At 41.7% G+C, this 12,277-nt stretch overlaps 1 protein-coding gene across 3 annotated transcripts in view; it reads right to left on the reverse strand.

Annotated features, from left to right (window-relative positions):
* Window positions 1–12,277, reverse strand: part of VWA8 (von Willebrand factor A domain containing 8) — a 364,979-nt gene that overhangs the window by 36,711 nt on the left and 315,991 nt on the right. For all 3 annotated transcript variants that reach the window (XM_057532758.1, XM_057532757.1, XM_057532756.1), the window contains 2 exons: window positions 11,100–11,256; window positions 4,765–4,873 (listed from right to left, as the gene is read on the reverse strand). In XM_057532758.1, the coding sequence (XP_057388741.1) occupies window positions 4,765–4,873; window positions 11,100–11,256 (266 nt within the window). The remainder of the gene's footprint in view (window positions 1–4,764; window positions 4,874–11,099; window positions 11,257–12,277) is intronic.

Consider the following 12,277-nt stretch of genomic DNA (forward strand, 5'->3'; position numbering starts at 1 on the left):
TGTAGAAATGGATATTTTCTATTGTTAGGGAAAGCTGGAATCAGAGATTCAGATTCTGAAGCGAGTATAATTGAAGTTATTATAGACCCTACTATTCTAATGAGAAAACTCTTGTTACTGATTCATAAAAGGTCCAATCACCAGGACTCTATGATATCCCATGAAGAATCCAGTCAAGAAGCAAAGGAAGGTCACTGATGACAGCTGTCTTAATTGAGAAGAGTGACCCGTGATGCAACAGAGGCACATGCGGAAGCAGCATTGACACGGGCGGCAAGACGTCCCCTTTCCTCAGATCTCAGCCCAGCCTCTCAATGCATGGGCTTGAAGCTGTGCTTTCAAAGTCACCTCGAATGATGATTTGCTAGTTCCTGGCCCGACTTTGTGCTGATCACTGAGGAAACACCCATTGTTACTGGGATTACACAATAACCTCAAGACAGCTGGATGTTATTAGTCAATCAGAACCACACAGGACTGGCAGGAGATGGCCAAAAGGTGACCAAATCCAGGCCTTCCTGTTTCCATTGCAATCTAAAGATTCATATTCCACATGAAGTCCTGTCTATCCTTGGCCAGCGGCTGTTTGCAACTGGCACTATCTTTCCAAATTGAGGATTAGAAGCCCCACTTGAGAATAACACCTTGGATTAAAAAAAAAAAAAAGATTCGATAAGGGAAACACTTGAAAATACTTAAGAAGTCACAGCAGCGGGTCTGACTTTTCTTCCTTTGGCTGATCTTGTAAATAAAACATCGTTTATATTAAAGGGTTGATGTGAAGATTAAATGCAATGATGTTTGTAAAAGTAACTATAGCTTGGTGCCCAGTGAATACCAATCAAGACATTAACTAATACCAGATGAGGATCCTGTGTTGGCATTTGGATAATGATGCAAAATGTTTTAAGAGTATATGTGAAAGTTATACTTTTCACAGAGTTGTAGAGTTGGAAGAAGGTAACAGGCTTAAGAGATCACAGGGACCTGGGCTTTGGGCTCAGACACCTGCTACGCTAGCCACAGGGACCCAGGACAAGCTACGTCATCTTCCTAATCTTCAGTTCCCTCACTATAAAGTGGGAACAAAATATCTGTATTTCATAAGATTGTGAGAATTGAGATAATTTATGTGGCTCAGTCTCTTTACCTATCGAATGTAGAAAATAATACTGACTGGTTATTGTAAGGACTAAATAGCACAATGAATGTAAAGTACTTGACTGGGTGCCTGGCCTGCAGTCCAGGTTGATGAATATTAGCAGGTGCAATGAAGGAAATGATGAAGCTAATTCTTCTGTAGAGAATGCTATATGCTAGGCACTGTTTTAAGGGGTTTATGTGTATCATCTTAATCTTTTTTTTTTTTAAATCACAAATAAATTTAATTCTTCTTTTAAGAAGAAAAAATAAAAGAAGGAAACTGGAGGGCATGGCAGGGGTCCCACAATGCTGTCTCTGCTATGACTGCCCTTGAGCCTGTTATGACACCATTGATATCCGCTCCTACAAGACAAATCATCCTAGTTAATCTTAATAACTGCCTTTTATCTGTTTTTCCCATTTTACAGTACCCAGGCAGTCTGGCTCCAGAGCTGGCATTATTAGCCACTAAGGATGATGCTGATGATGATGGTGTTGATGATGATGGAAGAGATCTTGGTGCTGCTGCTGATAACGTAAGGCACCTAGTAGAATAACCGGCACATGGTAATTGCTCAATAAATGCTTGCTGTTATTAAGATGTGGGTGTTACTTGTAAAGATTTCTAGAGATGGAAGTTCTATATCCATTTTAGGTACTCATTTAAGGATTAAATTACTTCTATTCCTTTTCTTATATCTTAAAGCTCTTCCTTGCCATTATTTGAGCCTGTTTTCTCTTTTTCAGATTTCCAGGGGAGAAGAGAATGAAAACTTCCCTGAGACAATTATTTACTCTATTTGAGGGTATTTAGAAAGTTATTAACCCTAATACCTTTACAGATTTTTTTTTTTTGGTGCCAAAAAAAAAAAAAAACAAAACACTTTTCCATCTATTTAGTCTTATCTGCTGCCTTTCTTTGAGTCCTTCACAATTTTCTTGCATTTCTCTCTTTGCAAGCTGGAAGCAAAACTAAACATGGTTTTCTGATACTGGTCTCATTGCTGTGGTGTTTCACAGAAGAGTCATTCCTTAATGTTAACCCTAATCCTAACCCAGGCTTCATTGGTGTCCTACTTTGAGAAGTCACAGCACTGGGCCTGACTTTTCTTCCTTTGGCTGATCTTGTAAACATAATATCATTTATCTTAAAGGGTTGATGTGAGGATTAAATGCATTGATGTTTGTAAAAGTAATTAGCATGGTGCCCAGTGAATATCAATCAAGATATTAACTAATACCAGATGAGGATTTTGATTCCTTCAATTAAAAATGTATTCTTGCATCTCTTCCTAGTACTGTGAATCCTTCAATGGCCTGTTTGTCCACCGGGTCAAACCCAATGCTGTGTGCAAGTTCGCACGGCATCCAGGGCCAGATCACGATCTGGTCCTTACAACTGTGCCAGCCTTCTCCCTTGCCATTTGTCCCCCACCACGTACACGGTCTTCTCAGTCACACTGCGTAACGTGCTATTCTCTGAACTCACTGTGCTCTCTCATGCCTCTGTGCACTTGTATGTGCTGTGTCCTGTGTCTGGAATGCCCTCACTCCTCAACCACCTGGAAAGTTCCTCAGCATCTTTTAAGAGTGAACTCAAGCATTGCATCCTCGGTGAAGCATTTTCTCATTCATCCCATAGAATCATGCACATACCTCTCTACAGAACTTAGGAAACTGCTTGCTTGTCTTCTTAAAGTTCCTTCTTTGAGGGCAGGGACTGCATTTTCTTTTTCTTTTCTTTTTTTAAATAAATTTATTTATTTATTTATTTATGGCTGCGTTGGGTCTTTGTTGCTGCGTGCAGGCTCTCTCTGGTTGTGGCGAGCGGGGGCTACTCTTCGTTGCGGTGCGCGGGCTTCTCAATGCAGTGGCTTCTCTTGTTGTGGAGCACGGGCTCTAGGCGCCTGGGCTTCAGTAGTTGTGGCGCACGGGCTTAGTTGCTCCGCAGCATGTGGGAATCTTCCCGGACCAGGGCTCGAACCTGTGTCTCCTGCATTGGCAGGCAGATTCTTAACCACTGCACCACCAGGGAAGCCCTGCATTTTATTTTTCTATCCCATCAAGAACTTAAGAAATGAACGAATGACGGGACTATACTCACTCTTCAGTCTTAGTACCAGCACCATACCTCCCATTACCCTTATCTCCTGTGAACCACTCATTTTGGGTCTTATTTGCCTACTGTTTTGCCCTGGAGCTCAGAGCCCACCCAGAAGTTGCCCTCAGTGTTCAGGGAAATGAGCACTTTTTAAGTGAGTGATTATGGAAGAAAATCCAATCATTCAATGTTATGTTGTTCACATAATTTACATAAAATCTTACGCTGTTTTATCTTAAATACCTGTATATGGATTTTTTTTTAAAGCAAACGACTTAAGTCTTACACTCCCTAGATTTTGAAATTAGGCAACTAGTTAATCATTATAAAGACCTTTCTCCTTCCTTTCCCTTTGGAAGTGATGTAACTTTTCCTAATCTCCTGATGTAGTTTAGATCTATTTAGAAATGAGGCTTTCTCAGAGTTTGAGGTTGAAATGGTAGATTAAAAGAGCATAATGAAAACTTCTTACCTCCAATAACTAGCAAATAATAATAAAACTTCCCCCCAAAAGAACCAAAGAGGGAAAGGGCATAACTGAAGGCCATGGACTTCAAAGGAAAGGACAGAAGATTCCAGAGCAGAACGGAGGAAGGAGCACACCACAGCCTGGCTCCTAATCCTGCCCCCTCTCCCCTGAAATGTGGCTTCTCTCTCTCTTCAGGCAAAACAATCTTACATAATTTGTGATTTTTCAGAATACTTAGCCCTCCCTTAATTATCTGTGCAAATTGGTCAGAACACAATCTTAAGTGTAAAATCTCCAAATAACAAATCTTTGCTTAAGAAATATTGAAGCATCTTATGCTTCTAATGGATTCGAAAGCAGTTTGTTCACTTAAATTTATCCTCTGAAATCTTATTAATAACGCTAAATGTCTTACTAGTCTCTGTTATCACAGATAATACAGACATGCTTTTTACAGACTCTGGCATGAGGTGTTTATCTTATAAATCAAATGCAAAAACAACTTAATATTAAAAAAAAAAAGAAATATTGAAGCATCTTAATATTTTTAGGGGCAATAGCAACATGAACTAGTTCTGAGACGACCAGCCTATGAAACTGCAAAGAGGCCGGCAATGTGGGGACCAGGGGAGGAGGGGTCAGGGTGCACAGGGGATGCACAGTTTGGATGATCCAAAATGTTCTTGTCATTGCCTGGGAGAGTCATTCACAACAAAGTGATTTGCAGGGAGAGAATTCTATCTGTGGATTTCTAGTAGAGATGGGACACTCATAGATCTAGATGAGGAGAATCAGGAAGTCTGATGCCTTTTAGGGTCACTGGTTAAATTACTGCTTCCTGGAAAGGAGGAAAGGTGAGGTCAAATATTTTTTACCTGACAAACTGAACTAAGAAAGCCATGAAGTGACCCACAGTTTTATGCAAACATTTTGGCATTGACTCATTTTTTTTGGACTGGCTGATTAGGGTTCAGATAACTTTCTCCAATAGTTTTGGGGTGGGTCCAGTTTGGGGCCCAGATTATTTTCTTGGCCCATACATGTTGATTACCTGTAAATTATCCAGGATAATTCGGAGGGAGTGCACCTGCCGTCGAACAGCCCCTGAAAACCTTTCATAGGTTGCAGCATCATATTCACTCATTTGGATCTCCTTTAGCCTAAAATCAGAGGGCAAAAAAAGACAACAGCTGAAAGCCTGTACCTGTGCCTCTTTTACTTCCATTCATCTACTGCTAAGAACTGTAGCAAAATCCTCGGTAACTCAGGAGGCCTTTGAGGAAAAAAAGCCAGAAGTGATGTCTCCAGCTAACATTTCAAAAGAGGAATGTGTGTGCAGTGATGCGCTAGGAAATGGTTAAGTAGCCCTGTAGAGGAAAAAGCAGCCCTGATTTGTAGTGTTTGTTGATTTCTGTGGTGGTCGATGTTAAGCTATCAATAGTGAGGCCCCTGAGCATTGAGTTAGAAAGAAATGTGCAGTTGGTTCACGTGAGCCAGTATGACTCAGCTCTGTAGCACACCGCTGCTGTATCCCAAACACGTGTCGTGATGCTGGCAGATGGTCAGTTCGTGTGGCAGATTCCTAGAGAGATCCCATGGGTTGCTTTTTAAGACCAAGGACATATATTTGGTTGATCATGATAACAGCTCAGGCCCAGAGAATGTAAATAAATGTGTTGCTATGTAAAATAGAGGAGTTTTCTGAAATTGACTGTGTACTTTAAATAGGATAATTGTGTTTTAATATTATTGTGGCACTGAAATTCTGTCCTCCCAGGACAGTGCTCCTTTTTACTGTTTTTCATTCTTTGCTTCTGCCGCAGCCCTGCCAGCCCACTTGCAGTTTCCTCAACCCACTGTGTGCCCTTGTCCCTGAGCCCCTGCATGGGCTTCTCTCCCACCCAGAGTGCCTTTCCCTGCTTCTTTGCCTACTAACTTCCACGAACTCTTCAAGGCTCATATCAATGGTCACCTCCTCCAGGAAGCCTGCTCTGATCTTCAGATTTGTCTTCTGTGCTCTTGAATCACTTCATGCTTTTCTCTGTCAGAACATTGCTACCTATGCTATAGTAGTCTGCTTCCTGCCTCCCCAACTGGACTCTTTGCTCCTTTCTTTCTCATCTTTGTCTGCACGGTGCCTACCATGATCCCTAGCATAATAGATGCTCAAAATAAATTGATCTGAGTGACTGAAATACAAATAAGACTCAACTATTTAAAATGCAGCATCTTAATCTAATTATAAGTAGAAGGTTTTACAGTGTTTTATCCATAATACACATTTCTACAAATTTCTATAAATGTAAAGGGTACTAATACTAGGACAAGGAATGATGAATGCATATCTCAAAAGCCTAACCACAACACAGTGTTCTAAGCTGCTCTGTGTGTGTGTGTGTGTGTGTGTGTGTGTGTGTGCATGTACACAATTTGGAGGTATGGATCCTAGCTGTAGAGCTGAAACTCTTATCAGGAGTATAGTTTTATTGCCTTGGGCTGGAACAGAACCCCCAAATGCTCAATGAGGATGAATGGTCTCTATTCCTCCCTGTCTGGCCAAGCACTGGGAAGAATCCATCCATCACAGGGCAGAGCACTAAAGGCTTATTAGAATCACATAATGTTAGGCTTAGACCACCATGAGGGCAGATATGCAATTCCTGCCCTACCACCTGGCTGGGTTAGCTAATGCCACCTCAGGTGTCAAGACCGGGCTCAAAGTTCACGTCCTATGAATTCTGGCTCAATCCCTTCATGATCATTCTCTCTCACGTATCTTCCACAGTTATCTGCTATGGGACCTATACACTTCATTGCTGTTAATACATATGTCTATTTTGCCCTATCATAGTGTTTTTCGAACTTTATTTTCCACAGTAGGAAATAAGCTTTATATTGAGATCCAGTAAACAAAAATGCATGTACACACACGTGTGTGTATACCTGAGCCAAAAATTTAATGAAAAATACCTTTACTACATGTGATGTACTCTCATTTTTTCTCTTCTAATCCTCTGGGGTAAGGAACATGTCTTATTTTTTCTCAGAATCTCCAGTACCAGCACAAACCCTGGCACCCAGTGGCATTCAATAAATGCTGTTGGATAGCACTTTTGAAAACACTGGCTATCAAAAGGTAAATACCTGAAAGGTAAATAATATCTGAATGGTCGTTTCCTGAGGTGACAAGCCAAGGTGCCCTTCTAAATCTAATTTACTCTCTGCTCTGAAGGACGAAAAGGAATATGTGTATAGGACTTGACCTCCTAACAATGCCTCTTATGTTTAGTTTTGGCAATCTCTTAAACCTCTCTGTAAATTTTCATTAGATTAAGATATGTCTCAAGTATCAAGCCTGACAGAAGCTGGGCACAATGACACTGCAGGACATGCTACCAACCCCTTCATACCTGGGAGGCTAATGTGCTCTCTCCCAAAGAAGGGAGATTAGTACTTTTCCAAAGAAGGGAGATTAGAAAAAAAATGTAGGCATAGCTTGTCCTTAGCAGGGGAAACACACACACACACACACACACACACACACACACACACACACACACATCAAGGAAGGAGCCAGGCAGTTAGTAAGTCAACTCAGGCAGACTGTTCATTGTAGAGAGATCAGAATTAACTCCAGTTATAGGGAAACCTCTGGCACGATTGTGTTGCACCCAAAACACACCACATGCTGCTCTAATTATGAAGAGATCTGGAAATCATATTCCAAGCTGTGTCAGCTTTCACAAAAATCACCTACAAGGTGTTCAAAGCTGATAACATTCTGAAAGATGAAGACCGAAGCAGGGAGCAGTGAAAGAAAATAGGACATTTTAGCCTCTGTTTGAGACAAGACTCCCAGGGCTAATACTCTCAAACCCACAAAGTGAGCTGAAAATAGGTCTTTCTGCTGCTTTAACCCTGATCAAAACTTCAGGGCACAGCTGCTTCACATCCTAGTAATCTATGTGGACTGACTGCACGTTGTTGGCACAGTATATTCGTAAAGGGTATATTTATTGTTACGTAAGAGTCTGGGAATTTTAGTTCTCATTTTACTTTTTCGTATAGGTCAGACTTAAATACTATAATTTTTGGATCAATTATGAGGAAAACAAACACAAGCTGAAATCTAGGGTGTAGGGCTGATTAGTTTTGCAAATGGTAGTGGGTACAATTTCCACAGTTGGTGTCCACCTTAAATGCTTTTCCAAGCATGTAAAAGTACCTCGCCATCTATTTCATTCTTGTTTTATTGGTTTACTATTTCTGTTCTGCTTTATACATGTCTTACACTTGTCCACCTGTTACTCTTCCTGAGTTAAGCAATTCTTTCTTTCTTTCTTTCTTTATTAGCTGTGTTGGGTCTTCGTTTCTGTGCGAGGGCTTTCTCTAGTTGCGGCGAGCGGGGGCCACTCTTCACTGTGGTGCGCGGTCCTCTCACTATCGCGGCCTCTCTTGTCGCAGAGCACAGGCTCCAGACGCGCAGGCTCAGTAGTTGTGGCTCACGGGCCCAGTTGCTCTGCGGCATGTGGGATCTTCCCAGACCAGGGCTCGAACCCGTGTCCCCTGCATTGGCAGGCAGACTCTCAACCACTGCACCACCAGGGAAGCCCTAAGCAATTCTTGATATGTAGGAACCAGTATCTAGCTGAAATCCAGATACAAATGAATGCTAAGTAAATATTATGTTGATAATATCAAGAACCCATCAGTAGAATTAGGCTCTTCGAGGCAATATGGTGGACCTCTAGGCTGATGGATAGGTCTGGCTGTCAGTCTGGCTTTAGCCAGTCTTTGAATTAAGGATGAAAGGGTGATACCATTACTTGTATGCACTTGTGTATTATTCATTCCACAAATATGTATGTGCTTGCCGGGCACCAGGTTCTGGGCGTAGGTACTGGGGATATACTAGAGGGCAAAATATCCTGCCCTCAATGAACTGGAAGTCAGTGGAGAAGAAATAAGCTATTCACACAAATAATAACACTATGGGAAAGAGTGATAAGAGCTATGGAGAAAAGGTACAGGGTGCTATAAAAGCACAAATGCAGGGACTTGACCTCATTCTGCATATACCTAAAACTGCAAAATAGCTTTAAAGCTAAAGCATCTAAAACTATTGGATGACAGTGAAGAATGATTACTTTTTAAAGACATGATAATGGTTTTGTATTTTTATTTTTTTTTAAGTAAAATATTTCAGAGACACACTCTGAAATATTTACGATGAAAAGACAGAAAATCTTGAATTAGCTTCAAAATAACCCAGGGATGGGGACTAGGAATGGAAGCAGATTTTTCTTCCTGAGGTCGAGGGAACAGGTCCACAGGGTTCATTATACATTACTCTCTACTTTTGTTTCTGTTTAAAAAGTTTCATAATAAAAAGTTTAAGAAAAATCTTTAGCAGTACTAAATTGAATACCCATCAAATAGGACTATTACTACATGAAAGTAGAAAGCAACATTTTCTGTGTGTTTTCTGTCTTTCTCAGGGTCTCCATGTGCTTTTATTTCATCTTCTCCTTTCTCATCCCTTTGTCCATCTCCTCTGTATTCCAACCACCTTCCAGTATTCTTTCACGCGGACTTAGATTCTTCTCTGCAGCGCTTAGTAGAGGTGTCTGGTTTTCTCATTCCCTTCTCCACTTTTTCTCTTTCCTCCCTTATAGCCACTAAATTTAGTTGCCTTATTATTACAGATGCTCCTTAATTTCTTTCTCCTGTGGCTCAATGGTCCTTAATAGAACCAGGTTCCTCACCCTTATCATGGAAATCAGAGAAGGGCTTGTGTACTTGTACCCAAGCACTACATACAGGTCCTTCTTTCTCCCTGTGAGCTCCTCTATCCATTTGTCTGCTTACACAAAAGTTGAGACAGGACTTGTGAGGTTTTCCGCGTGGAAACAATAGGAACTCATCATTTGGGGAGGAGATGATGATGTGTATCTAATTATTTGGTTCTTTTCCTAAATAAATATTTATTGTTTATATGAATCGCAGAGCCATATTTTAATTCTAACAAGACCTTGTATGATAGGATTCCTCCCATCCTTTTTTGAGAAGTTTAAACTGCTTTCATTCCTAACATAGTGATTTGTCTTCATAACCTCTCTGAGAGGAAGGGAGAGGGGAGTCACCATCAGAAGAACAAATTGACGCCCAGCGAGGATAAATTAATTGTTTGAGGTCTCCAGGGAAGCCAGCAGAAGCGGGCTGGGAGTGACACTCTTGTCTTACCTACCTGCTGAGTACATGAGGGTCCTAAGCCTTGCAGGCTTTCCTGAGGGTGTGGCAGGAGGGACCTGCATTTTTGTGTCCCCATTGTTCTGGACTGTTTACTTGCAGGATGTGTAAGCACAGCACGTAATGTAAAACCAGATGTCCTGCGTGGGAGGAACTTCGGAACTCACATACCCTGGAGCGTGCTTTTCCTGAACTGCACCCAGCTCCTTTCACTGAGCACAGCAGTATAAATCTGCCTCCCAGACCCCTGTCTGTGCCCTCACTCCTGAAGGAGATCTTGCTGCTCCTTGGGTATTTTTCACTTTTAGCTGATGAACACATGTGGATGTCTAGTGAAAGCATCATGCGGATTCTTCTCATTTTTTAGATGGTTCCAATCAAAGTGGCTCTGGATGGTTCCAGCACATCTGAAAGCTACAGGCTGGTTGGCCTGGATTTCAAGTCCTCCACCCACTGACAGGGCCTCCACAGTCAACCTCGCTCCCCACCGCCCCAGCTGGTACCCTTTATTCTGCATAGGAGCGCTGGCTCTCTCTGCCGTAGTCACTCTGCTCATCCTACGCTGGCGCCTCTGGTCCCTTAGTTTTCCCTTCCTGGAATGTCCAAATACTGGCTGAGCTCAGGCCTCACCTCACATCAGCCCACGGACCTTACCCTTCTCTGCACTGCCGTACCACGGGACTTCAGCACTTAACCAGGGGGTGTGTGAGTGTGAGTGTGTGTGTGTACACTAGTCCTGTCTCCACGTAAATCTACAAGATTCCTGAGGGCAGGAAGGGACCATCACGTAGCATTATCTGAATTCCCTATGTGGCCTGGGAATAGATGTGGATGGAATGATTTGACCTTTAGTTTCTCCGAAGAGGAGTATCTTTGGTTTTACTTTCTAACGTGCTCAAGTCCTTCCTCTATACGACCATATGTAATTAATACATTTAAAAGGGCCTGAGTAGAAAGGGTGGGAGATTATGTTCACTCGGCTGTCTCCACTGGGAGGAGGGTGGCTACGGATTTCAGTTTGTGGGTCCAAGTTGCTGCATGAGGAATAGAATCACACAAATCTGGGTCTACTTCAGGGTCCACTGACATTTCATCACAGTGGCCGACACTGCTCCGGATGCAATGGGGTCCACTCACCTCTGTTGAAACGCTCTCTGGCCCATCTCTCTTGCAGCTCTCTTCACCTCCTCAGGAACCGCATCTTTCTCAGCCTCAGAGACCTGGTACACTGTATGGCCTGCATCCAGCCGGTAAGGACCTCCTTTGCCGCCCAGACCTGCAGTGTCTCTTCCCCCTGGGAGGAAACCAGAAAGTCCAGGTGATTAGTCTGATCCAGATCACAAAACAGAAGTCAGATCATGGCTTTAAGGCAGTCCTGTGCAGTATATGAATTGTACTTCACTAGCAATTAAATATTCAAATGACTCTCTTCTGGAAACACAGGGCATCCCCCTATCAAGGACGCTTTCTTCTTCTCCATCCAGCCAATCCCACGCAGATTTCAAGGCTCAGTCCAAATTCCATGACCCCTCACCTGATGACTCTACCTCACAGGGATCAATACTCCTATGCACTATTTGTTATTCTTTAACATTTATTTTTTCTTTTCTTGTCACCTATAGTGTGAATGGGATTATATTTTACATAGCTTTGTAGCTCTGTACCTACAAGAGGTTTGAACATCATAAATACTTAGTATATATTTGTCAATTCAATGAACGACACTCCTCTTCCCTCACATGTAACCTCATTTTTCCTTAAAATAAAAGAAAGATGACCAGGCTATCGATCCTGTTTCCTCTGTGTTGCAAATGATAAAAATAATGCATAGAGAGGTTAAGTCACCTACTCATGACCTCATATCAGTGGATAAGCCAAGATTAGAAGCCAATTATTATGCTAACTTTGACTTTTAGCTTAGAATAATATACAACAGATAAACATTGCCAGCTTCAGGACAGCTTATAAATACAAACGCAAGTTTACATGCTTGAAAATGTGCATTATGTAATATTGCATAACTTATAATGTAAAATTAAATGCCTAGAAGATTAGGTAGGTAATGTTATAAGAAGTGGTGAGAATTTGGCTAACTAGAGAAGACGTGCCTTGTCTCAACACATTCAAATTCATATTATTTTAAAACACTGCCTTGACCCCCAAAATACATATATTGGCTAGATTGGCTACATATTTGGCCCCTGGGCTACCAGTTTATTACCCCTGCTTTATAATGATTAAAATACTAGTAATCAGTTTCTTTTGTTCATTCACAAATCACTTGGGAACTTAGAAGAGAATCCAATATTGGAGGG

This window comes from Balaenoptera acutorostrata, chromosome 18, assembly GCF_949987535.1.
Source record: "Balaenoptera acutorostrata chromosome 18, mBalAcu1.1, whole genome shotgun sequence".
In the NCBI taxonomy this organism is placed as follows: Eukaryota; Metazoa; Chordata; class Mammalia; order Artiodactyla; family Balaenopteridae; genus Balaenoptera; species Balaenoptera acutorostrata.